This window comes from Channa argus, chromosome 21 (assembly GCF_033026475.1).
Source record: "Channa argus isolate prfri chromosome 21, Channa argus male v1.0, whole genome shotgun sequence".
In the NCBI taxonomy this organism is placed as follows: domain Eukaryota; kingdom Metazoa; phylum Chordata; class Actinopteri; order Anabantiformes; family Channidae; genus Channa; species Channa argus.
In genome coordinates, this window is record NC_090217.1 from 16237802 (window position 1) to 16264361 (window position 26560).

At 40.6% G+C, this 26560-nt stretch overlaps 1 protein-coding gene across 5 annotated transcripts in view; it reads right to left on the bottom strand.

Annotated features, from left to right (window-relative positions):
* kcnc2 (potassium voltage-gated channel, Shaw-related subfamily, member 2) overlaps positions 1-26560 on the bottom strand; it is a 77321-nt gene that overhangs the window by 12548 nt on the left and 38213 nt on the right. For 4 of the 5 annotated variants that reach the window (XR_010912020.1, XM_067490777.1, XM_067490774.1 and 1 more), the window contains exons 2-3: positions 1903-2836; positions 855-1025 (exon numbers count right to left, since the gene is read on the bottom strand). Coding sequence is in view for 4 of the 5 variants with exons in the window: in XM_067490777.1 (XP_067346878.1) it covers positions 855-1025; positions 1903-2836 (1105 nt within the window). In the remaining variant the exon portion in view is untranslated. Of the gene's footprint in view, positions 1-504; positions 567-854; positions 1026-1902; positions 2837-26560 lie in introns of all 5 variants that reach the window. The other variant, XM_067490776.1, reaches the window with a different exon arrangement.

The following is a 26560-nucleotide window of genomic DNA, read 5'->3' on the forward strand; positions in this document are numbered from 1 at the left end:
ATTGACTGTTTGCTACAGTAAACCTTCCCCTAATCAGCACCACAGCTCAGGTGAGAAAGTTTAGTATGTAAAGACTTTAAAGGATTGTGTTGTTTTAATAACTTGAATAACTTTTTATTACCATAAACCATTTGATACTATTAAGCAAACCTACCTTTGTTAACCACGTCATACAGCTAGAGAACTCTATAATCTCGTTTGGAAGAAAGCTTGCATCCTGTTTATGAGTCCACGGAATTAAAATCTACAACTTTAATAACTGTAAATCCCCGTGTAGGTGTATCGACACCTTAGAGCCAGATGAGACACCGGGCAATTTATCTGGGAGCTTCAGATGGACAACAAAAGTGTGGCACAGGGGGTCAGAAATTTATTCAAGTGTTTTCAGGCAACATGAAAACATGAATAAATTGGGCAGAAAGCAACAGTTGTGCGTCAGCTGTTGCTCCTCAGAATTGCTAAAAACAAAGTTGTGCTATTTGCCACAGCGGTAGGTTACGTTACCTCTGCTGACTAGGCCTGAACAAACTGCCTTCCCCTCTCCGAGGATGTTGGTGTCCCGGTCACTAAGGATATGGATCAGCTGGTGAAGATTTTGACTAACAGCTTTGTTTAGGATCTTTTATTAAAAATAAAACATATCTGAAACATGAAGCACTAACTTTTATTCAGTTTATTCCACACATACTTTGAAAAGCTACTGATAAAGAAGTGATGGATCAAAAACAAAACACGTGAGTGATTCTTCAAGGCAAAATACTTCATGGATTTTAAACTGAATATAGTAACATTACTCCAATTGAGTACAAGTCAATAATGGATTGTAAAGCAGTGGAATTTTCACATGCCGTTACCTGTTTTCCGTATTCCTCCATCTGCAGGGCAGGTGTAGTCACTAGCAGCGAGTAGAAAGCATGTCCCCCCACTGCGGCGGTCTTGCTCCCTGGTGCTGGACCTTCGCATGGGGACCCTCTCCTCTGGAGACATGGTCAGGTCACTGCCCCCGCTACAGTCTGCTGAGAGAACTGCGAAAAAAAAAGAGTGAGAGTAATACTTTAAAAATAATACAGTAAAACATTCACATCCAGGTTTTTTTCATTTCATAAAAGTGATACTAGTTTGACTTTGGGGGTTTTAGGCATTTAATCCTGACCTTATGAGACATTCATACATATTACAGACATATTACATTCTGTAATAAATTTAGAAAAACAACCAAAGTAATAACGTACCTCATATAGTAAGTGTTCTGCACTTATATAGCGCTTTTCTACCTATTAGTACTCAAAGCTTCTTATTCACACACACAGTTTTTGGACATTGATTGCATCTGCTATACTTAAGAGCATAAAGTGTGTTGATATTTGTTCTTTGTTTTTTCTATAATTTCCTGAAAAAGAAAACCAACAATTATTTTGTCCCACTAACAAGAACCGTCTATAAAGCTTAGTACAACTTTTGACTTTGTCTTTCATGACATGAATTAAATCAGTGTGTTTTATACTGTATGTTAATGGATGGCAAAAACTAACACTGCAGTATTTTCCTACCCTGGAAAAAATACCAAAAGTTTCACATTTATTTGACTAAAATTGTGAATTGACAAACCCAAATATTATAGGGCTTTTAATTTAAAAAACAAATTCAACAAATTGAATTCTTACAAGGAAAATCTATTTCATATCTCCTAATCTCAATGCCTTTTTCATGACTGTCCTTATAAATGGAGAAACCACCAATGTAGCCAGCAAGGCAAAAGACTTCAGTCTTCTGTCTGGTGAGGTTCCGTATGGATTCTTTTCAGTGTTACTACACGACAAATACCCTATAATGAAAATCACTATTCAAGTGTGGTTGATTATAGTTTTATTTCCTACAGTATATTGCTTTAGTGTGACTTACCTGAACGGTTCCGTTCTAGTACTCTGCTCCCTTTGACATGGCACAGGTCACCTTGAGTGCTGTTGCAGGTGGTGTTGAGATCAGCTTTGCAGTAGGTGGGGGACCCTCCCTGCACTGTCTGAGGGATGTGTTTCTTCCTCTTCTTGGGCAACTTCTGCTTGGCCATGGCCAGGGAGTAGTACATTCCAAAGTTATTGACGATAACTGGCACAGGCATGGCTATCGTCAGCACACCAGCTAAAGCACATAAAGCACCCACAACCATGCCTGACCAGGTCTCTGGATACATGTCCCCGTAGCCCAGTGTAGTCATTGTTACCACAGCCCACCAGAAACCAATAGGGATGTTCTTGAACTTGGTGTGGAGGCTGGCAGTGGGGTCATTGGACTTGGCACCGATTCGTTCGGCGTAGTAAATCATAGTGGCAAAAATTAACACTCCCAATGCCAGGAAGATGATAAGCAGCAGAAATTCATTCGTGCTGGCCCTTAAAGTGTGGCCCAACACCCGTAGCCCCACAAAATGACGTGTCAGCTTGAAGATACGTAGGATACGAACAAAGCGCACTACCCTGAGGAAACCCAACACATCCTTGGCAGCCTTTGAAGAAAGGCCACTCAGGCCTACCTCCAAGTAGAAAGGCAGGATAGCCACAAAGTCAATAATGTTGAGAACACTCTTAAAAAACTCCAACTTGACCGGGCAGAAGGTCACACGCACCAGGAACTCAATCGTGAACCAGAATACACAAACCCCCTCCACGTAGGTGAGTGCAGGGTCAGTTTCGATCTCGTACTGAGGGCCTGAGTCTGGCACACTGTTGTTCCGCATCAGCTCAGTTTTGTTGATGATGGTGTTGAAAGCTTCATGAGTTTCCAAGCAGAAGGTGGTGATGGAGACCAGGATGAAGAACAAAGATGCAAAGGCAATAAACTACAAGAGAGGAAAACAGAAAAATAAGAACAAAGGTGACTGTTAGCCAATCACTGCCATCGCAGATTATTTCAAACATGACAGACACGTTCTTTACACTGGCATATTATTATAGAACAATCTTAATTAACTTGCATCAGCAGGGACAAGTAAATATACTTTTATATTCTCATGGTGGAAATGTAACATGGGAATGTAGATTTAGTCAGATTAAATATACTGTTCCTTGTATGTTGGGCAGTTGGCAATAAACCAAGCAGAAAAGTAATTACACAACTAAGCAGATACAGTACGAGGCTTCAAAATCAGTAGAGAAAATAGAGAAAAAACTGTTTATTTTGTGCTTTCACAATTTTAGCCTTAGTGTAAATTTCTTTTAAATTGCGTTAAGCATATTTGGGTCCTGCAAAATCCCCAGGTAGTTGTTTTAATGTGGTTATTGTGCTGTTACCCGGTTTGTAAATGGGTTAAAAGCAGCAGGGATAGCAACACAATATGAATGTCTACATCCTTGTGAATCAGTGGTTCACATCTGTTATGGATTGTAACCCCTTAAACAGTGATTACAGTGTGTGTGATGCTTCTAGAAAGGTTGTGACCAAGGCAACAAGACCGTTTGTTTTTCTTTATTCCCTCCCCCCCCCCCCCCCCCCCCCCCCCCTTTTTTTTTTTATTTAGACCCTTTATTTCAGTCCCATCCCCAGATTGTAGCTTTAGCCAATGAAAGCAGTACACAGCTGTAGGACAGGGATGGGTACAAACATACATGTAATGTATGTAATGTGCTTTAAGCAACTATGTATGCAGTTGGAAAAAATAAATTGTCAATATGTAGAATTTTACCTTTTTTCACTCTTAATGATTTTTTTTTTTTTTTTGGGATGGTCTCAATCACATGTCACGTTCTCTAACAAGGTGGTTTAGTTGTCATTGGCTAAATTGTTATCATGTGACTCAAATATGAAGGGAGGTGTTATATTCTTTGTTGCTATTTAAGGCTGTCATTGGAATATGAAGCAAATTATAATTTCCATAGTCAGGAATCAGCTTCCATCCTCTACTTATCAGTTATTCATCGTATAGCAATTAGCTTATTCAATTTTACATGTAACCACAGAGTTGTGATAGTTATACAGAGTTACAGTAGGATGCAATTATAAATCGGGCACAGCCTGTTTTTAAGATGGTGCCTGAGATGCTTGGTAAGAAACTTGTGACATGCCTTTAAATTCTAATATATGTTTCTAATATATTTATGATTTATGATGATATTGCAACTTCGATCCACTGAGTAGTGACCAAGGACAAAGTCAGCCAATTGCAGAAACACCCAAATAGTCCCCTTGGGTGCCATTTACAATACAGTTCAATCATATCTGCTGCCAACATTGAAAACATAAACAGAACTGAGTTTTTAATGGATTGTTAAAATGCAATCAGCATCAAGGGAAAGGAAGTGATGCGCTGCAATGTATGGATTTTATTTAACTATCACTAATATGCATTTTGATTACAAAGCTATTTTCCTAAAAGTGAAATAATTATTCATCCTAAATTGTTGAAATCGAATTCAAATAATATTGAGTGCAAACTGAGAACATGTTGACACACTTCATCTGAATTTGTATGGCAACAGTATTAACTGATGAACTGATGAGTCACGTACAGATTTTGTTTTGCCTTTTTTTTTTTTTTTTTTCCCCTCAACAGATCTCGTTTTTGCAAAGTGCTTCTGGAACCACCTGTCAGACGCAGAGCTCGCGTCCAGATATTGTGCTGCCCTGGAAGAAGCTCAGGCCTGAATTTGCAAACATTCGCGGCTTACTCTGCGAGCTAGACGGAGCCGATTTCCACACATGCAGGCTGCTTTGCTCCTTATCCACCTTCCTCCCACAATCCATCCACTGGTGCACTCTGCCTACTGAGCTCTAAAGAAGTCATTTCACACCCTGCCTTGTTTTTGGATTGCATGACTCACACACTTTGAAAATATCGTTGCCACTATGTGGGTCACCCTGCTCCTGAACTGTGTGCGTGCATTCACTCTGCTACTGTTAGCAAAGCACTTACATCATATTATGTATTATTATAAATGTGTCCTTTTCATCCCGAAAAGTCAAGTATTCATCCTACACAGTCACTGACAATATTTGAATCAGGTTTTAAAATTACATCTTCAGTTTGATAAGTTAAACACTGCATTAGCTTGCATCTTTAAGCCTCTTTAACTTTCTATGGCAATAAAAGCAATAAAATAATTCATATTATAAAGTGTATGAGTGTATGTTCAATCTTTCTCTCCATGAAATACATAATAAATACATAATAAATACAACAATGTCCTGAAAAAGAAAGAAACCATTGGTGTACTGAGCACTGCCTGTAGAGGGAGCTGGGTAGAGAAAAAAAAACACAAAACAAACAAACCCCCCCCCCCAAAAAAGAAAAAGAAAAAACAGTCAAGCTTTTGTCTAGGACCAACTGTGTCTCCTAAAAGAAGCTGCCTAGGTGGTTGTTGGAGAGGATGGTGGGTGTACAAAGCATAGAATTGTCAAGCTAAAGATCTGAGTTTGGTTCCAGAGTCCTGTGTTTGGTTCGATTCAGTCAAGAAAACCACAGATGTTAGGGTTGGAGAATGATCGTGCACGTGTTTAAAAGCAATAAAATATGTATTGTGCAAAATGACTTCGATTTTCCTGCTTCACATCAGCCCTCGATCTTCCTCTGACTCTAACCTGGCTAATCGCCAGCATAAAGTGCTGTAATAATACTGTAGTCACACAAACTGGACATTGTACTTCAGGGTTGCATATTACGAAGCTGGATATTTTGCTGCAAGATCGGATATTATCGCGGAAAAAATAGGTTGTCTGGTAACATTCAATCAATACTCACCTTTTACATTACATGTCAACATATTCTCATTATGTTCATGTGGTTAAAATCATACTCCTGGTTTTTGTGTTTCAAGCTTGCGAGTGCACTGAGTTTGGCCTGTTGAGGCTTCTGTTAATATAAAAAGGCAACTGTTTACACTTTGTGCTTTGTTGGGATCAGCTACCCACTCCTCCCAAGATGCGAGGAGTGACTCATTTTAAATGGGGTCTTAGACTCTGGCGCTGCAGTAAGAGAAGCATCAGAGTACAGAGCAACATATACTGTAATTCTTTATCTGTGGAAAATGAGTTATAGCTGAAAACCTTCAATTCTAAGGCCGTGTTTATGCCCACATTCACATGGAAGCTAACAGGAGCCAAATGCTGATATTCTATATACTCTTATTAACCTCAACTATAAAAGATTTACTCTTTTGCTGTCAGTGTTTAGAATATACACAACAATTTCACGGAACGTCAAGGAACAAAGTACTGATTTTTTCTTAAAACACACATTACATTTTCTCCATCTCACCCCTCTCTGTGTCTTTATCTCTGTCTTCCCTCTTATCATTACAACGAACAGCAGGGCTACCTGAGCAGTTTCCTTCTCGGATGCTGTGCCAACTAACGACGACGGCTGCCTCGTGCTCGGCTTTAAGTTTGTTGTGTTCGCGTCTGCAAAGACAGGATACACCCCTTCATCAGTGCCAGACCAGCCTCTAACAGCTGAATCGTGTCACATTAAACCAGCCAGCCAGGCCCCAAACACACACGCATACACACTTTCTACACACACACAACCAGGGCCTCACAAGGTTATTTGTGACAGACATTAAATATGCAAAGGTGCTATGCTACCATGTGATTGCAACAGGCACCTGCTTTTCGACATCTTAATTCCCAGCACACACGCTCGCACACACTCTGCATGATAAATAAGTCCTGTACTTGTATAAATCCCTCTTTGAAGGCAGCACAGGGCGGATGTAGCACAGACAGTCCATCAATGAACAATGCAGATCTAATTTAGCCGTAGGACGTGCCCCAGTCTTCTGCCATCTTTTTCATCATATTTAGGGCTACAACAGCTGATAACAGCCAAGGCAGCTCAAACCAGTGACCTTCAAATCAGACCCTAAGTCAGTCCGTTTCCTCTTGGAATGAACTCAGAGTATAACATTTTTAATTCTCCTACTTAAAAAACTGGAGAAACAGCACATGAATAACACCAGACGTATTTGAATCAGAGATTTGTCGTCAAATTTTATTCAATATGCAGCACAACTGACTAAAGGATTCACAGTGATCACACACAGCATAAAACATCCAATTGGTTTAGCTGCATTATTTTATTGTGCACACATTAAGTTCAGATTTCTTTCAGTCACTTGACGTCCACAGGAACTCCCCCTAAAGAGGAATCCATCACCCATGCCAGCTCCGGACAAATCAGGCAGGATGCATTTCAAAACAACAGAGACATGTAAAGTAGATGTAGACAATAATCCGGCAAGATTGCATAACTTGAGATGACAGAAAAACTTTCAAATCTCATCTCCATTGCACAAACAGAGTGAGTGATCAGGCAGCAGCCCTTTCACTGGCCCAGACACTGATGGGATTTGATTGCTGTCACAGTCCTCATAATCGCATCATTTCTAACAAGATGTCTCAACCGCTCCCTGGAACTCTGCCTGTCTAAAGGCAGCGGGAGGAGACATGAGGAAAATGCCAGATCAAACAACTTTGATCGTATCTGCCACTTGGCCTGAAGACACCAGAGCCAGAAAACTAGTGACATTAGTGCCACTGTATGCTGCTCAGGTTGCAAACCGTAACTGATACAGTGACATGGACATTAGCATTAGAAAACCAATGGAAAGGAGAAACTCATAGTGAAGAAACAGGCCTGTTGACATTTAGCGATAAACCAAATGTCACTTATAGCCAATGTAGTCAGTAATAATACAGTTAGTTCATGTGTGCTTTGTTTTTCATGAACTACAGGAGATTATACTATTTGTTTCGGTAAAAAAAAAAAAAAAAAGAAAAGAACAAATAAGCAAATGCTGACTTTTGAGGATATTTTGCCATCTGAAACTCAAAATCTAAACCTACTATTTGCAAATCCAACTCTTTAAAAACCCTATTAATATTCGACATTTACCTTCTAGCTGTGAGAACACGTACCACTCCATAACTGTGCTGCCCTGTAAGGAAATATACAGAAAGGAAGCTTAGCACATCGTGGCTTTAAACATCTGATTATGATTCACATACATAACTCCTGCCACGTGACAGCTTTGTGCAGCAGACGCTGCCAAAACAATGATGTTTCAGTGTTTCGCCAACAGGTCACAACCTTCTGCAAACTAACACAAACACATGGATGCACGAGATAAAATCATATGCATTTACATCTTAAACCTTCTCCTATAGTGGAGTCTTCAACTCATTTACACTTTGTCCACTTTAGTACAATTACATACATTCAGTAGGATTTTAATAGAAACGACTGATGTCGTGTATTTAAACCACTTAAGAGATGTTCAGTATTCTACGGTAAGAGAACTGGAAAGCCATTTATTTGTGACAGGTGTTTAACTGAGCTAATCTTGGATGCAACCCCAGGAATATTTGAAACATTCGGTGGTAAATCCTGGTAGCTTCAGAGAGCTAAAAACAGAAGGACCGTCCTGATCACACGTTGGATCACACCAACACATTGGATGGGTACAACTTGGCACCCTCCCACTGAAAATCCCCCCTCTACACACACACATAACCAGACACCTCACCGCTATGTTCAGGCTCTGTTTCAGAAACCGCCCTGCTGGCTCGGCCAATGAGAGCCCTCGTTGCCCCCACCTCCTCAGGCCTGCCACCATCTGTTTGACACAATGAGTGGACGCTCCTGGCCTTGGAGCACCATCCACTGCCATGCTGCTTAGGCCCTCTGTAAACCGCCATGACATCATCAAGCAAAGGGGACCCTGAAGGTGCTAACACAGTCCAAGAGGAGGATCTTGAACACACACACACACACACACACAGGCATAATTAAACCCGTGGGGTTTGAGGATTTGAGTGTGTATGTGGTTGCTTGATTGACTAGTTGTAATTTCAGTCTGGATTTAGGTTTTTCCGCTGCAAACACACAAGAAGCACACACACGTGTCTACATGAATGCGGTAAAGACAGCAAGTATTGATGGTAATCCTCCATTGAGCCAGATTAACCAATATAGAGCCACTTATGATTCCACTTTCTATTAAGGGGTAATAACTTGTAATAGTTTTTTTTTTTTTTAATTCCTTTTGCGGTCTAGATAAATAAAAAGGCTAATTTTTTGTTTTTTGTTTATCTTCACAAGAGGCTACAGGCACATCCCTGTTTTCCTAAAAGAAAAAACTCAAACTTTAAAACCCAAACACATCTACGAAGGATTTGGTAATTTCTTCCACATTATTAAGATTTGAGCCAATAAACTGTTTGAACAGCGGATTTAATTTCTGATCTTATTTCTAATAATGATGGTTTATAGTGATAGAGTCCACAGAGAGTTATCACCTGACTCTACAATGAGTTTAAGCACCTTTCAGCTCTTTCTACTGGTTAACCCACATCAACTGTGTTTCCAGATTCCAGTATTAAACTATTTTCAGCATTTCAAAACAAAACAAAAACGAAAAATATAGGCAGCTGTGGCTTGAGCAGGGGCAGGGTTGGCACTTCGATCTGGGGCTGCTGCGGTTCACATGTTGAAGTGTCCTTTGGCAACACACTGAATCCTGAGGTGCTTCTGTGTGTGCGTGTCTGTGTGTGTGTGTGTGTGTGTGTGTGTGTGTGTGTGTGTTGCTCACGTTGGATGAAATGAATAAATGTAAAATCATAAAGAGATAAATTATTTATGTTGCTAGAGGTCACAGTTTATCCATCTTTTACATTACAACAACATGACTGGGAATAAATGTATGCACAATGATAAGAAAGCAAACAGTCAGAGCTGCCACCCCCCCCCCCCCCCCTCCCCCCTCCCCCCTCCCTTCTTCTCTGTCTCATAGACACAGAGCTCAGCTCCAGCTGGAAGCAGAGACCCCCGGGCAGAGATATCCCTCCATCTGTTGCTGTGTGTCTCTCACTCAGCAGTGTTGTGTCTCTTCAAAGCGACCGCCCCTCACCTCCACGTCACCACCCACCCACACTGGTGACAAACACACCAGGAGCAACATTGATCACCAACTTAATGACAGGAGCATCTCTCCGTCTCTGTGGATTCATCCTTCCCTCCCTCCCTCCCTTTCCTCTCTTCGTGCTGCCTAGTAACCAATGAACCAGGGCTTGCAAACAAAAGGCAAATAGACTCAATAATGTTCAGCTCACTGAGCATGAAAAACAACTGGATTAACACCTGTCTCTGTCTGAAAAAAAAACTCTAAACATCCCCAGCATGTGGATCTGCACATCATTTTTTTAATGTCCATATACAGACATGTACCTACAGTAGTATCTGTTGGCCTTATTTTCAAACCGGACAATTATTAGTCCCCAAAATACTGTACATCCACGTACAGTGTCCTTATACCCTGACAGTAAGGGTGTAGATGCTGGAGTGAACGTTAAAAGTTTATAGCCAGAAGGCCAGAGTTTGTTCTTACTGTCTTTTCCTTGTCTTTAGTAGCCTAACGTAACCATTTGAGCATAAATAAAGTCGTGGCCTGCTGCTGATTTGGCCCACTGAACATGGTCGGCAGTTGGAGCTGCATCACGGAGACATGGACGCAATGAAGGTACTTTAAATGTGCTAAAGCTGCCTGATTGAAAATTGCACTCGTTCTCTGCGTCAGATGTAAACACATGAGGATGTGAGTCACAAATGAATCAGTCGCCAATTTTTAGCAATCAGACAGCATTTTCTACAGTGGCATCTGTACACTACAAAGCCAAGAAATCACAGGTGGTGATGCTACTTTTACACCATTTCTGCTGTTTCTCTAAGTCAAACTTCCATTGAAAATGTCGAGAAAGACACCAAGTGGTACAACAAGGAAGTCAATAATGCTACTTTTTGTTTATCATGTCGCCAATATCTTATTCCCTTCTTTGACCTTTAAAGTGTGAACGAAGGAGAATGTGGCTGACGAGCCCTTATGTTTATTTATGCTGTTTTCCTGCTGCTACACTCATTGTGATTCCCTTTGGATAGAATACTCTGCTAAATATGTATGCAAACACACTGAACGGAGGAGACGGAAATTTGAAGCCTCTGAAAGGCTGACATACTGTCTGTCTTCAGAAATCCGACCGGAATTCAAAGCAAATTTCTGTGGGGCCTAGTAGAGCTCGACTACAAAGTGCGGGTTTGAAATGACACACTTCCCAACGCACCCTGTGGGGTTAAAGCAACTTTTGATGACTGCCTTCTTAAGAGTCAAGCCCATTAGATACATACACATCCAGTATATCTGCTTAGGCATGCTGCGTGATAACCGAGCCAGCTTGTAGGAGGAGAATGGTGCATGCTGGGAAGCAGACACGATGTCTGTATTTGCAAGTTCTGTCACATCAAGCCCTCGATTCTAAAATTAAACAGTGGTTAAATCAACATTATGCAGCGTAGTTATCCGAGCGGCTCATTTAAAGACCATCGTAGCGCATATATAATTAAACCACCAAGTAATTGATTTCCATCTCTGCCTTATTCTATAGAGACTGGGTGATGTTTATTTTATTAAATAAAACAGGTTAAAAATAAAGCGAGTGCCTGGGAGGACAGTGACGAGTCCCATAGAATGTCAGAGACGGTGACGAATAGGAGGATACTAATGAATTGTCCTACGTTACCATGAGGACCCCCAAACAAAAGCATGAGTTTGTCGTACACACGGGCTGCACTTTTGATCAGCCGCCACCATGGTAACACCACCCTGTTTTCTTTTTTTGGCTTACTTTGACAGCTCAAGTTGGAGAATTGCAAGGGTGAAGAAGAGACAGGGAGATGGTGAGGAGGCAGCAGAGGGGGGGAATTTACTGGTTGTGAGAGGAAGAACATGACAATCCAATATTTTTGTTGCTGTTGTTGTTGTTTTTTCTATAGAGACAGATGACACAACAGGGAGTAGGGTTTCCAGTCACTCCATCATCCAAAAGAATGGGTTTCAATAAATTGTTTCCGTAGCACATTTAGAATCAACAACTGGTAAACGAGTGGGCGTCACAAAAAAGAAAAAACAGATCCCCAGCTCTTAACCAAAGAAAACAAGTCTTTCCACATGATGGGGGGGGGGGGGGGGGATTTGCTGTTCCCCTCGTTCTCTCTGCTCGTCTCCCACCCGCTCACACGTCTCTTACTCATCGTCATTATACAGCTCGTTGTGACATGAGTGCCAGCTCGCTCGGGGAACCCTTCTAAAGCTGTAGCTTTTGGCAACCACCCAGATACCGGAGCTAAAAATAGCCTATCAAAAAAAATTTCTAGGCGCTTTAATTTGAATAATTCATTGTCACTTTAAGTCGGTGAAGTCAGCATTAGAGGGGAGGGGAGGGCGCCGAGGTAGAGACGGATAAATCCCTGCCAGCTGTCGTCGACTTCATTTACACAGAGACGCTGAGGGAAAGCGGAGAGGCAGATTTCAAGATGACGTGCTTCGTTTTTGCACGCTCCACTGGCAGATAGCAGCAGATAGTAGGTAACGTTTAGTTTGGGGTTGCACAAATGCATCTGGAGGACTAATGAATCAGTGTGTGTAAGAAGAATGAATAGAAGGAATTGCAGTAATTAGACTGCCTCCACAGGCAGGTCTGAGCAATCTGTGACACATGTTCTCGCTGCATTAATCGACTGCCGTTGTGGGGCTGCAGCTATTAGTGCTACAAATAAACCCACAACCACTCAAAATGTCTGAGACCATCCGTGGTGTGAGTAATGATTTGGGCATCGTGCACACTCCCATCTCACAATGCAGAACAGGGACCTTAAAATATGTGTTTACTGCCTCCAACATGCTTCTGTGCGATGTCAGCGCGCTTTCGAAGTTGCTCCTAAAAAAAAAACAAAAACGGAGCGTTAAAAATAATACGAAGAATTAAATTAAATAGATTAAAGTTGAGCAGCGGGGAGACGGCATGTGAGAGCTTATTGTAACATCACTCAAAATAAAACAAAAGCTGTATTCAACCTCTGCAGGCAGATAAAAATACTCTCGCTTGAAGATCCCAAGGAATGTGGGATTCTAAAAATAACCAGCTCGCCTCACTCTCACTGCTTCTCTCTTTGATCTTTTCATCAGCAGTCCAACATTTTGCCTATAGATCAGGCGCATCATTAACTCATGAAAGCTTATGTTTATCTGAGATACAGTTGAGAAGCAGAAATAATAGTGTTGTGTTCACTGACACTCTGAGGACTGAGTGGAGAGGTGAGGGGGGGGTCCTGATGTGGTGGTTTGCAGTCATTGTTGTATGGAGCTTTAAAAGTGACAAAATGTAGTAAAGCAACATTTTATATATATGCTAGAATTTTTTTATTTTTACAATTTTTTTAGGAAACTTATGAAACAATCATCTATAAAGTGCACAACTGGCTGGGAATTCACAAGTAGACAGTTCAGTATCGTTCATATATTTGATTAACATTACAACAAATGACTTTGCATTGTTGTATAAAGTTATGCTTGGAGCCATTTGCAAAAATGTGACCCTTTATGTTATTTGTATTGATTTCTACCCAAAGAGCAAATGTATCTGTAGCTGTACTGATTTTTACCGTAAGGGCACAGATATGCTTTACCAGCATCATCTACGTCACCGTTTCTTGTGTAGTTTCTGTGTGTGTCTGGAGGATTTTAAAGGGTCAGCAACAAAGACACTCGGGCCTAATCATCCCTGTCCGAAAACAACATTTGTTCCTTTTGAACTTTGACTTTTCCACAACATGGTGGAAAAAGGTTTTTTTTAGCCCAATTTTCTAAACTTTCCCCTATTAATGTTTTGATTTGAAGCTGCTCCAAAGGCTGTTGCTTACTGCCCCATCGGCAACACGTAGGATTGTGACTCATATTCTTTTTCCATTTTTATCTCCTTTCTGTGCGTTTATGACATAAAGCCTGAGAACAAGTGTAGAATGTTTGCTCCACTTGTGAAACACCAGCTTTAGCTACCGGTGTTTTGAGTGTTCTCATCAGTTCTTCCACACACACATGCAAACCCTGGGTCACCGACTTATTTAACTAGACAACGACATGCCCACCTCATTCATTTTACCATAAAAGAAACGTTTGGTCAAAAAGCATGTTAAATGATTTAAACCATTTAAAGCCCCATTTTTATTATATCTTAATCGTTTAGTACTGCATTTAAACCGAGTTTTGCATGTCTGAAAACTTTATATCTTATTTAAATGAAACAGGTCAATCTGCTCTGAAAGATGAGCACATTATATTTTGGACTGAAGCAATATTTAAAACTTTGACCCCATCCGGGAGGCAGCTTATCGTGTCTTTAATGAATGTCACTGAGGGGCTATAAAAACCATCGCTTTTGTCCAAGCCACCCAAGTCTCTGACAAAACTCTCCTTATGCAAATCAACGCTAAGCTTAATAGCCCAAAAGATGCCATAATATACTGTCCATATTCCCCCCCATGATAAACAAAAAGTCTTTTGATTGTTTGTCAAATGTGGCTCTGAAATCCTCAGAGACTAAATGGGACGTTAATTACGTTTCAAGGCTGGGACACATCTGAAAGTCCAACATCATAATCTGAAAGGGAGGAGGATGGAAAAGAAGTAGCTTTATTTGACTTTACAGCCTTGATATTCCAGTGGCCCACGACATGTTTGATGCAATGTAGCAAAGAGTGCTTGAGGCCCCGGGCTGTCACTTAATGTAGGAAGCCTTGGTTTGACAACAGGATCAGGAGCTGTTGTCTTGGTTGAGATGCAGAAAAGCAGACACGTAAGATAGTTCTGCTGAGAGCGTGTGAAGCCGATTGGTAAAGTTTCTTTTCATTTTGTCTCATGTGAGTTATTCTAGGTTGATTCAACACCGACTGCTCCTGTCAGGGAAAATACTGACAAGTTGAATTTCCAGGTGGCTGAGACACACACAGAGAATCAGACATCCAAAGGGGATTGTTTTTGGCATAAAATCCCGCCTCTCAGTACTTTCGCTAGCTGACAAAACAAACTTAAAATAGCACTGACCGATCGCAGCAAACATGTCCAACAAGAAAAATGGAAAAATCAAGCGGTTATTTGTTTGACAAAACTGTTTTCGTCATTGAAAAACAGTGTAGTGCTATGTCAATGTTTAGTATCTAGTATGATTATAGGTCTTACCTGGAAAAAGACCTCACTGTGAGAAGAATTTCAAATTTTTATTTATCAGATCAAAGCACAGGCTTCGTTTTTGCCTCAGTCCATTTTAATCTTGTTTATATATATATATATATATATATATATATATATACTTGTTTCTTTGTTGGTCCAGTGACAAACTATGTTCCTGAGCCCATTCAGTGATTTCCACTACAGAATCGCAATCACAATCCTGAGGTCCTGAAGATCACAACCATTCAATATCTGTTTGCGGCCTTGTCCCTTGGATAAAGAGATCTCTCCAGGTTCTTCTGCATGTTGTTGATGATACAACGAACCGTATCAAGAAACCACCAATTTCTTTTTATTTTTATTTTACTAACCTCACTTCAACTCTTCTTCTCAAAGAATCAGCCTTTCTGAGATGTTCCAACATTTTTTCTTAGCATTACACAACTCTTCCACCCTTGTTGTCTGTGTCCCAACTTTTTTGAAATGTCTTGCTCGCCTCAAATATGAGGTTTCTCAGCTCCATGGGATTTGTACAATATACAGGTTTCAGAAGATTTGCAAATCATTGCATTATGTCTCTAATCAGATTTTATAAATGTTTCTTGTTTTGTATCCTATTGTACAAGAAAATCACACCTAGCATCACATCACCTGCAAAATGAAAAGAAAGCCTGTTTTTTTGATCACATTTGAGACTTTGTGCTAATGTACCTCAATATTGTGAGACCGTGTCTATGTCAGGTGCTTTTAGGAAAGAACATTGCATGGTAGTGTTTTCAGCCTGGTGAAACCCAGATTGGAGTGCTACTTCCTCCTGTCATCCATTTCTCGATAAGTGGAGAGAAACATATGATTTGTGTGTGTGTGTGTGTGTCGGTGTGTCTACTTGCCTCTGTGCTGGAGTGTAAAAACTGATGTCAGTATCTGGGCGTTTTTTTTTTTTTTTTTTCCCCCTGTTGTGATTAAAAGCCCAGTTGGCAGGCATTTGCTCAACACCCCCCCCAAGCTTTCCTGAATACATGAATAAATTATTGTCATTTAAAAGAAACAAACATGCAATTATATGGAGAGCAGGAATAAAAGCGAGAAACAAGCCCATTCAAAGCCGCTATACATACCCCTATTGTGTGTTACCAAATCGTCCACACACAAAACAAACGCACACATTACCTCTAGCGGACATCCACAGGCCGTCCCTTCAGTCACGTTGTGACGTCAAACAGTCCCAAATACGATTTTCGGACAAACGAGCCTGTTATCTGCCACTTCGCTAGTGTTTTCGTTTTAATCCGCTTCCTGTTCTAGATTTCGTCCAGGGTCCAAATCAGAGCAGTCCCGGTAAAACGTTTACTCCCCACAGGTAATTTCTAACTATTGAAATTCAAACTATGTATGAGCTGTGGATATGAATTATCACAGTTTGTCGGTGAGGGGAGAAGGTATTGTTCACCTCCGGGCTCTGATAAATAAACCATGGAGTGTGACATGTTCAACGGTGGTTCAAGGTCAAAGCTGATTCCTCTAGAATAGCAGTTTAGTATGATGCAGGTTTCAGACTGTGCTCGTGAATTTTAGCAAAATGAAGCCGATTTAAATTGGCCTTCACACCTCTATGAAGCCAATATAAGGATTTGATTAGCAGTGTGAAGTAATGTGGCTGTGAAAAAGACCCCTTCATACCTATGTCATACAAATAATTTTAACTGCAATAGTTTTATGCCTTCATGCTGAGTAAGGCTGCAGCCAGAAGCATCAGGTTTATTGCCCATTGGTACGTCCATCGCATTTTCATTTGAAATTCCTTCAGATTTAGTACAATTGTCCATTCACCCTAAAGGAGGAACATATTAGATTTTAGTGGTCGGATATCGAGGTGTCTGTGACCTGATTTCATTAGCCTGGATAGAAGTTCATATTGTCTGGTAAAAATATCTACATGAACTCATGGGTGAACTGAGTAAAACATGAGTCTGGACAGACCTGCACGTCTGTAGGTATAAAACCACAAGGTTATTATAGAAATAATAAAGTGCCATGGCGATGACGCTTGTTGTAGGCTAAGTTTAGCAAGCTAATTTCACAGATGACGACCACTTATGATTTTTTTTTTTAAGCTTAAATACAATTGCCAAAAGTAAAAATCGATTGCTACTTTACCAATAACATATCCACCACTAAACATCTGTCCATTAATACCACAAGGAAACATGCAATCTCCACACAGAATGGCTGCAGCCAGCTGGCGATGGGGACCTTCTGGCTGTGAGGTGGCAACTCTAACCGCTCCATCACGATGCTCCCCACCACTAACTTCCAAATTGTAATGTGATTTAGCACGTTATCGCCTTCTACAAAATCTTCTCTATTTATTGAGAAATGACTATTGCAAAGCGGAAAAATCGGACAGTTTTCAGAGGTTGCTGACAACCTACATTTCATTGAACCACTTGAAAAACTGCCTTTTTTTTTTAAAGACATGCAAAAGCTTAAAACACTTGCAAGTGGGAAATCTGCTGATTCATTTCAGGCTGTGGAAAAGAATTTGAAAATCTCTTGAGCTTGCATTAACCCCAGACCCTTTTTTAAGCCATCTAACCCAAAACTCATTAAAAAAATAAAAAATAAATAAAATAAAACCTGATTTCAGGACAAGTGAATAGGGTGATCTCTATGACAGAATATATACACCTGAAAACCTGGATTTATAACGAATCCCACATAAACCCCACGATTGAGCAGCTGTTACTATCCATAAATGTCAAACGTCAAATGCTACTGCATTACTGATTGTATTGTTTACCTGTTCAGGACAGTAATGTTCCTGCGCCGGTTTCTGTAAAAATTCATGATGTGAACCGTTGCTCATCTGCATCCGGAAAAATCCCACACATCTAATTTATGTACGTGCTATCATTTTCGCTGCAAAGGATTCGAGTCACTTGCCATCAATCACAGACAACAACAAAAAAAAAAGCCACATTGAATCGTGGATGTCTCTTTTTGTGAGACAAACTTATTACAGTCTCCACTCCATTCACCACCATTATTCACCATCATCAGGGCCGTGGCTCTCACTGAGAGATGAGGTAGGGAAAGCCACAGTTGCTATGGCAATGTGACACGTGTAAGTGGTGGCTGAGGAGTGCTGTGACAAAAAGACAAGGCCAGAAGCGACAATGCCACGCACCTATCGGCCCTGAATTGAATGCAGATGTGGTTTGAAAACACAGTGTTCTTGAACCGACATTCAACCAGACATTGTGAACCTGGGACTTTTTACTCTGATTATGTCTGGCAGCGTTCAGGGTGTGGGATAATAACTAAATGCAGCGAGCATGTGGACATTTAAGACACTGAATGCAGGTTGATTTGACAGCTTGTGCCAAAATAAAAGTCCAAGAAAATAAAAGTCAGCATGTGACATTCACTGACACGCTGACAGTGGATTTATACACTAATGTGGTATCATAAAAACATCAGGCTCATTTGAATTGACATATGTGTTATTACTGCGAATTAATATTTCATAATATGACTACAATTGGCTTGTGTTCAGCATTAGAAAGAAAAAGGTACATGTTGTCAGTTCCTGTAAGCAGTAGTGCAAGTTCACACTATACAGCAGCTACGTCAAGACAGTCACTTAACAGAGGTTGAAATCGACAAGTTCTGTTTTTTCCATTTGGAATCTTTTTTGTTTTTTGTAGCATCTCCTAATATCAATAGAGTGCTATAGGAATGAGTCCTAAAACCTGGAAATCAGTTAGCTGCCTTTGACTTACCTAATGAACCACATGGCAGTTTGTCACCATCTGATCACATTCATACTTTTTCTGAGTCGTGCCTTAGAATTTTAGCACACAGACATAATATACATATTTTAAGATTCAGTGTGACTTACACTTTCTCAGGTTATCATTATCCCAGCTGTCCATCATCTATACATCTGCTTAGAAATCATCATCAAGTTGTCTTGAATATCACTGTTTGAGTTTGTAGTCGGTTTTTTTGTAGCATACTATAAAAATTCACCAATTCGTTTTTATTTCATTTATATTTTGAAAGAAAAATGTAAAAGGAAATCCTTATTAAAATATTTTTAAAAGTCAAAACACTGTCATCCCCTTCACCTTTGTCCCGCAGAATAACACAGCACAGAACGATCAACAATCCTAAAGATACTTTCATGTAAATGTTCTCACCCGGAGAAGTGAGGAGGACCATAGTGTAAAGCCTTCGTTCTGTGCAAACATGAACTTTAAAGTCCACCTGAGACTCATGGAACTTAAAACATTCACATCGAATGTGTAATAACCCACGGTGGCCACTGGTTTTGCATTTTGATTTAGTATATAACACGACTGACTTGAGCATTGTGTACAACGCAGTTGATCACAGATCACAGATTTACGTTTGGCATCACAACACCCAGCATCAAACTCACCAAACACAGTGAGTTTGCCTCTAGTTCTAATAGCTGTTTTCCCTCCTCATAGTCTCTCTGGAGAAACAACCTTAGTGTTTGAGAATCATTATTAATATCATTAATACATCACATCCCTTTTGCCCCTTTCACAGATAAGCACAGATAAACATAAGCATTTGTTCTTTGGTTTCCAGTTGCTGTTTGACTCTAATCAAACATCATCATGCGTGTGTATAAAAGGACATGTCAAACTTAAAGAAAATGCCATCCTTTACTATTAATCTGAGCACGACTGACAGCATTCTGTTATCGCCTTACTTCTCCATGTATCGGTGGAAAAGCCGCTCAATTGCCAGGCCGGGTTGTATGCAACCCTCTCTTCTCCCTCAGGGAACTTGAAATTGCAGCTCTCACTTTGCCATTATGCTGAGCAACATGCTGGATGCCCACAAGCAAACTGTGAGCAGCATGCGTAGAGTAGACCAATGATATAGCCCCTAAATGGATTTATTGTTGACCCACTAAAGGTCAGGGAAAATGTAATACAGGCTGGCTATGGGCTTGAGTTTTTATATTAATGCCTGGGTGAAAATAGTCTGAACAAGCTTCAACATTTTTGTGCTTGTGGTATCCGAGTGATATAATGAAATATGATGGGATTAGAAAAACCATTTATAACCCAGAATAACATACTTACAAGTAAAAAAAGAAAAAGAAAAAAAGATTCCCATTCTTTCATTATACCCAATAACCAAATAGCCTACACAACCACAGAACAAGCAAATGCTGTGTCAATGCAATGCAAAGGGTTTGTTACAAGAGATGCTGTTCAGCTCAGCGACTGAAGGGAGCAGATGTCACACTGGAGCAGAGGAACTGACTACAAGGTGGTGCGGACCGCAAGAAAGTACGAAAAAAGGGTTCAGTGTGTAGCTGTGGAGTTCAGCCGTACACTTTCATCAACGTGTTTTTGAGATTACTGTACTTAAACTTGCGTGTACAATTGATCCGTCATCGGCTAAGTTGAGTAGCAAATACAATAAATGTTCAATGTTTGTCATACAACGATCTCCGGAAGGAAGTATGTGCTTATCGTCGAATTCGATCAGGATCACCTCTACATTAAATATTATATTTCGACGCAACTAATTTGCAACTGTTAATATGGTTTTTATAGGAATAATAATTGGAACCAGATAATGTTTTCTATGCACATAATAATTATATGGTAATGACAAATGGTAAATTAAAAGGTTACATTTTTTGCCTATTTAGCATTTTTACAATGTCGCTTCGCATTCACACACACACAGTTAGTTAATATAGTCTGTGGAGGACCAAACTGCCCTACAGTTCATTTTTCTTATTAGAAATAGCTCAATCAGAAGACTCAAATGACCACAAAGGAAATTTCATGAACAATGAAAATATCAAAAAGAGGAGCAAGGAAAAACTGACATGAAACCAGTAAAAATATACACACACCGACCAAAAAAGACTCAATTAACAAAAACAGTCAAAACAGTCACACAAAATAGACATAAATTGAATGAAAACAAAAAAAATCATTATCAAAAAAAATGTCAAAATGACCCAAAAGAACAGGTGTAAGGAGCCAGTTCTTTCAATCTTTCAATTTTTTTTTACTTTCCTTAACCAAGTGCTTTAGTTGCCTCAACCGGTCCAATAAAATTGGGGCTGAGGTGTGCCGGTCCTTAACTTGTTTAAATGATGTCATTTATATACATTTGACATAATATAACAGTTTATTTGCATGGGAAGGTTAGTTTTCAGAGGCACAGTTGAAAATATGGTGGTGAGTTGGTCACAGCAACACAACTGTTTAAAGATTAATGTTTTGGAGTTTCCACTACTGCTGACATGCTGACACAGCAGTTGCAGTAATGTGACCATTAGTATCATACGATTCTGGACTGTCAACCACAATGAATAACATTTTCTCCAAACTGGAATTTGACGTCTCGGCCAAATGGAGGTGACCCGGGCTGATTCTCCAGGTCTTCTGCGTTTGACAACCTTAACAATGTCTGATGTGGCCATACTTACACTCACCGCTAACTGCTCCAGGGACGTGCACATGGTAACACACAGATATGGAAGAAAATGCCCAGAAACCTGAATGTTAATGCAAATTGAGGTCAAGGCTTTTAAATCAGGCCTGTGCTGGTCTGGGGCTTTGGGGTGCGTTACTGATGAGTGGCCCCCGGCTAAATGTAAAACACCCCCTTTTCAATCTGTGACACTTCATTTCCTGTGTCACGGGCAAATATAGCCTTCAGTCTGACTCCAGCCATGGGGGCTATGTGCTGCAGGAGATGAAATATTTATCTTTTGTTGCATTTTTAGTCCTTGTACTGACACATACTGTAATTATCTTAAGGTATGACAGAAATTGCCCAATTGGTATTTGCCTACCTACCATCTTGTCAATTCTAATGCAACGCCTTAGGTAATAAAGGCAGAAATATTCCATAGTAAAGATGGAAATGAATGTCACAGAATAATTTGAATGCATCAAGATCATTTGTTAACAAAATGTTGAAAACACTCACCACTGAGTGTCACAAATCACACAATCTTATTCTGGTAAGCTGACCTCGAGTTAACACTGCTGCTAATCTGCAATACTGTTGGATGCCTGATACAACAACCCGGAGGTGTTTGTCATTTGAAAAATGATAAAAACTGTCTATCTGTTGCCACCACAGTAACTATTTGTGGATTGTCTGCTGAATTATTCATATTAGGCATGTATTCTGGTACTGATTGATCACTCAGGTAATGCTGCCATGTAGAAGCTCTCCTTGAATTGTAAAGGTGTAAAGGTGAATTTTTGTATTTAAGAGAAAGAAAAAAAAAAATAAAATCATAAAATCATTATTGTTTTGCTAGGATTGTATTGTATGACTTGAGCAAAGACTTGATAATCACAATTGTGTCAATGGATGCTCATGGATTTGCTCAGGTTCATGGAAATTGTAGTCCCATCTACAGTAGCTACCATTTGTATGTTACAGTTCTATACTTGCATGAAAGGAAGAGAAAGACCTGGGACTTTGGGACTGTAAAACAAAGCAGTGTAAGTCCGCAAGAAGTTAGAGTACAGGTCGTCTTGAAATGGTGTTAATACAATGAGACCAGGTGGAAAGGTAGCAAAGCTCAAAGCTTAGGAGCAGGGTTCAAGTTCTTCTACCATGGGTGAGATAGGAAGAGAAATAGAACAGGAGTTATCCTGAAAGAGGAGTTTGTGAGGAATGTTCTAGAGGTGAAAAGAGTATCAGACAGGTTGATGAGTGTGAAGCTGGAAACTGAAGGCGTGATGTTCAATGTTGTGAGTGGTTATGCCCCACAGGGAGGATGTGAGTTAGAAGAGAAGGAGAAATTCTGGAGTGAGTTAGATGAAGTGATGCAGAGCATCACCAGAGGTGAGAGAGTGGTGATTGGTCCAGATTCCAATGGGCATGTAGGTGAAGGGAACAGAGGTGATGAGAATGTGATGGGCAGGTTTGGTCTTCAGGACAGGAACGCAGAAGGACAGATGGTGGTAGATTTTGCAAAGAGGATGGAAATGGCTGCAGTGAAGACTTTCTTCATAGGTAACATATAAGAGCGGAGGTAGAAGCACTGACGTGGACGACATCTTGTGAAGACGTTCTAATCTGAAAGAGATCAGTGACTGTAAAGAATTGGTAGGGCAGAGTGTAGCCAGACAACACAGGATGGTGGTGTTTAAAATGACTGGTGGTGAGGAAAATGAAGACGACAAAGGCAGAGCAGAGGACGAAATTGTGGAAGTTGAAAAAGGAAGAATGTTGTAGTAATGTAGTTTTCAGGGAGGATTTGAGACAGACTCTGGGAGGTCAGGAGGTGCTCCCAGATGATGGTGCAGGACATGTATGAGAGCTGTAAGACCGTGGTGAGGTGCTGTAGGTGTGACAGAGGAGTTCAAGATGGAGGTGGGTCTGCATCAAGGATCAGCTCTGAGCCCCTTCTTGTTTGCTCTGGTGATGGACAGACTGACAGATGAGGTTAGACAGGAATCTCCATGGACTATGATGTTTGCAGATGACATTGTGATTTGTAGTGAGAGCAGGGAGCAGGTGGAGGAAAATCTAGAGAGGTGGAGGTCTGCGCTGGAAGGAATGAAGCTTAGTTACAGTAAGACAGAATACATGTGTGTGAATGAGAGGGACCCAGGTGGAACAGTGAGGTTACAGGGAGCAGAGGTGAAGAAGGTGCAGGACTTTAAGTACTTAGGGTCAAAGGTTCAGAGCAACGGTGAGTGTGGAAAAGAGGTGAAGAGGCGAGAGCTGGCAGGTTGGAACGGGTGGAGAAAAGTGTCAGGTGTTTTGTGTGATAAAAGAGAATCAGCGAGAATGAAAGGAAAGATGTTCAAGACGGTGGTGAGACCAGAGATGTTGTTCGGCTTAGAGACAGTGGCACTGAAGAAAAGACAGGAGGCAGAGCTGGAGGTAGCAGAGCCTAAGATGTTGACGTTCTCTTTGGGAGGGACGAGGATGGACAGGATCAGGGATGAGTACATCAGAGGGACAAAAGGGAGCAAAACTGGACAGCTAAAATGGAAAGCTAGTCCACCAAGGCTGCCCCCTAGTGGACAACATTTTCTGTCCTTCAAACATACACACATCTGCACAGAACTTTTGAACAGTGACGTCACTGATGCAGCTTTTGTCTTTGTGTATGCAAGTATACAAAGCAGAAGCAGCTTTAGTCGTGAAACTGATCCCTGCTTCTAGGAGTTGGCTACCATGTTTCTTAACATCAGCCGGCCAGATATCCATATTCCGTCTGCTGTTATTTATCTTAAAAAATGTGAATCTTGGGGATCATTATAGCACCATGTCTGTATACAACATCCACTGGGCTGATTACAATAATAAGCATAATTAGGTTTTTTAAAGCACCATCCTCAGGCCAAAACGACCACTCGTGAGACTCGAACAAGTAATCTTAATTTGCAACAAGTCTATATCATCAAAATGTATTTATAGTATGTCCGGGTGTCATGGCTGTGTGCCAGAAAGCTCTGTGGAATAAAATATACCATTAGTGCAATAGCTGCAAGTCAGAAAACTGATTTGGTAAAACAGTAGAGACAAAGAGACAGTAAGTGCAGGAAGGAGTAACTACTGATGCTACAAGCAAGAGCCATAAAGAATGGAAGAGTGGAGAAAAGATAACCGAAATTATGAATGAGGTAAGAGAGGGAAGGAGGGAGAGATCGCGACAGAGAGTGATGATAATGAATGTGGCTCTTTGCTGTGGCTGACACGCTACCATCCTCACTATCCATCGTCCAACCTTTCCCCGCTAAATAATACAGATAAGATGGAAAAGCTCTCAGCGTCCACATCCATTTAGCCAAATTGCACTGTATTGTAGGAAAAATGTGCTTAATGATTCATGAAGCAGCTCCCATTACTATCACACTAACTTCCAGAGACACTGTCAGCAACACACGGGGAACAGACAAGACCAGAGGCTGAACTGTAGCATCGCTGAAGCTCCGATGTAGACGAAGCAATGAGATCTGTCCAGGGGACAGGGGGACTAACACACTATGGATGCGCCAGGTCATTGACTTGAATCCAATATTTGACTTTTAATCTGTTTCAGTATGAGAAACTGTGATTGGTGTGAGTAGAGTTCACAGAGGTTCATCTGAACTGTGCTTGTGTTATTGGAGAGATGTGCAGTTTTCTAGCTGGGTTGAAGACGGTTGATCCCCTGTTTTGTCATGTCAAACTTTATTTTTTAGTTGACATACATACGATCTGACTAACCACCCTGTGCAGGGCTTAACCTGAACTTTCAAATGCTTTCACTGCAAGATAATGATTTCACTTCAGCTGGTTTTAATTTCAGCTCGTCAACATCTCATCTCCTTTTAGTATTAACACTGAATAATAGTTTTCAGTGCTCGGTCACTGACTATTTCAGTGCTTGGTTGCAGTGAACATACTTACATTTTCTTAAAAATTCAAATTAGCTGGGCGATATGAGAAAAAGTCTTATGATGTTTTTTTTCTTATCGTTCAATATGGATAATTATTGCAAAATAATTTGTTACTGTTGTTCTGGCATCTTCATTTATCTCCTTCTCATACAGGTGGTGTTTGAGTCTGAGGTGGTGGAACAAATTGGTTGAGCTGTTGGTTCAGTTTCAGTTTGACTCACTTACAGCTTGAAGGTTGCAGGTTCGTCTCCCTGAGATAGACTAGAGACCTGTCCAGTACGTACCCTGCACTCTTGCCCTATGGCAGCTGGGATAGGCTCCAGCCCTCACCTTAATATTTTTTCGTGTCTACAAAGTCTTTCCTCTGGCGTCACAATAGGGCGTCTCAATACCGATGCCAAAGTACACCTGCGGCATCAGACCCTCACAGCTGAATATTTGTGATTAGTCTCACTGTTTCAGCATCATCAGTGGAGCCGTTGCACACACTTAAACACAGCGACTCTCAGCAGGTCTCCTGTCCTCTAACGCCAATGACCTGAAGATTTCACATAAATGATGTGTTGTTTAAATCCTGAAATGTGTGGAGCAGCACCAACAACAAACAGCTGCACGGATGTGGGACTTCATATTTGAAGCCCGATAACACCACAGCTTTTACCAGCAGCACGTTAAGTTAGTTAAAGTTAAACCTGATCTTTGACCTCACGGAGGGCAAGGAACAAAACGGTTTTCTCAAGGGTCCCAATCCCATAGGAATACTCTTTACTTACTGTGTGAACCATGGTGCTGTATTTGGGGAGGCGGCAGTCGTCTCCTGACCTGCTGTGACAGCAACACTGACCTACCATGGTGATGCTTTTTTAAAAATCATTACAGAAAGTCAAAACACAGACTTGGAGGGACCTTCTGTTGTATTACAGTACGTTAGCTTTCATAAGTCTTACGAAGATATAATCAACTTTTAAATCCATACAGTTACTGCTCGTTAGCATTATTATTTAAATGAAAACAATCCCCTAAAAAAATCTTAAAAAGGTCATTAACTTTTTGGAGGTGATGTTATGCCGAGCAGCCGTGATTGATGTCAGC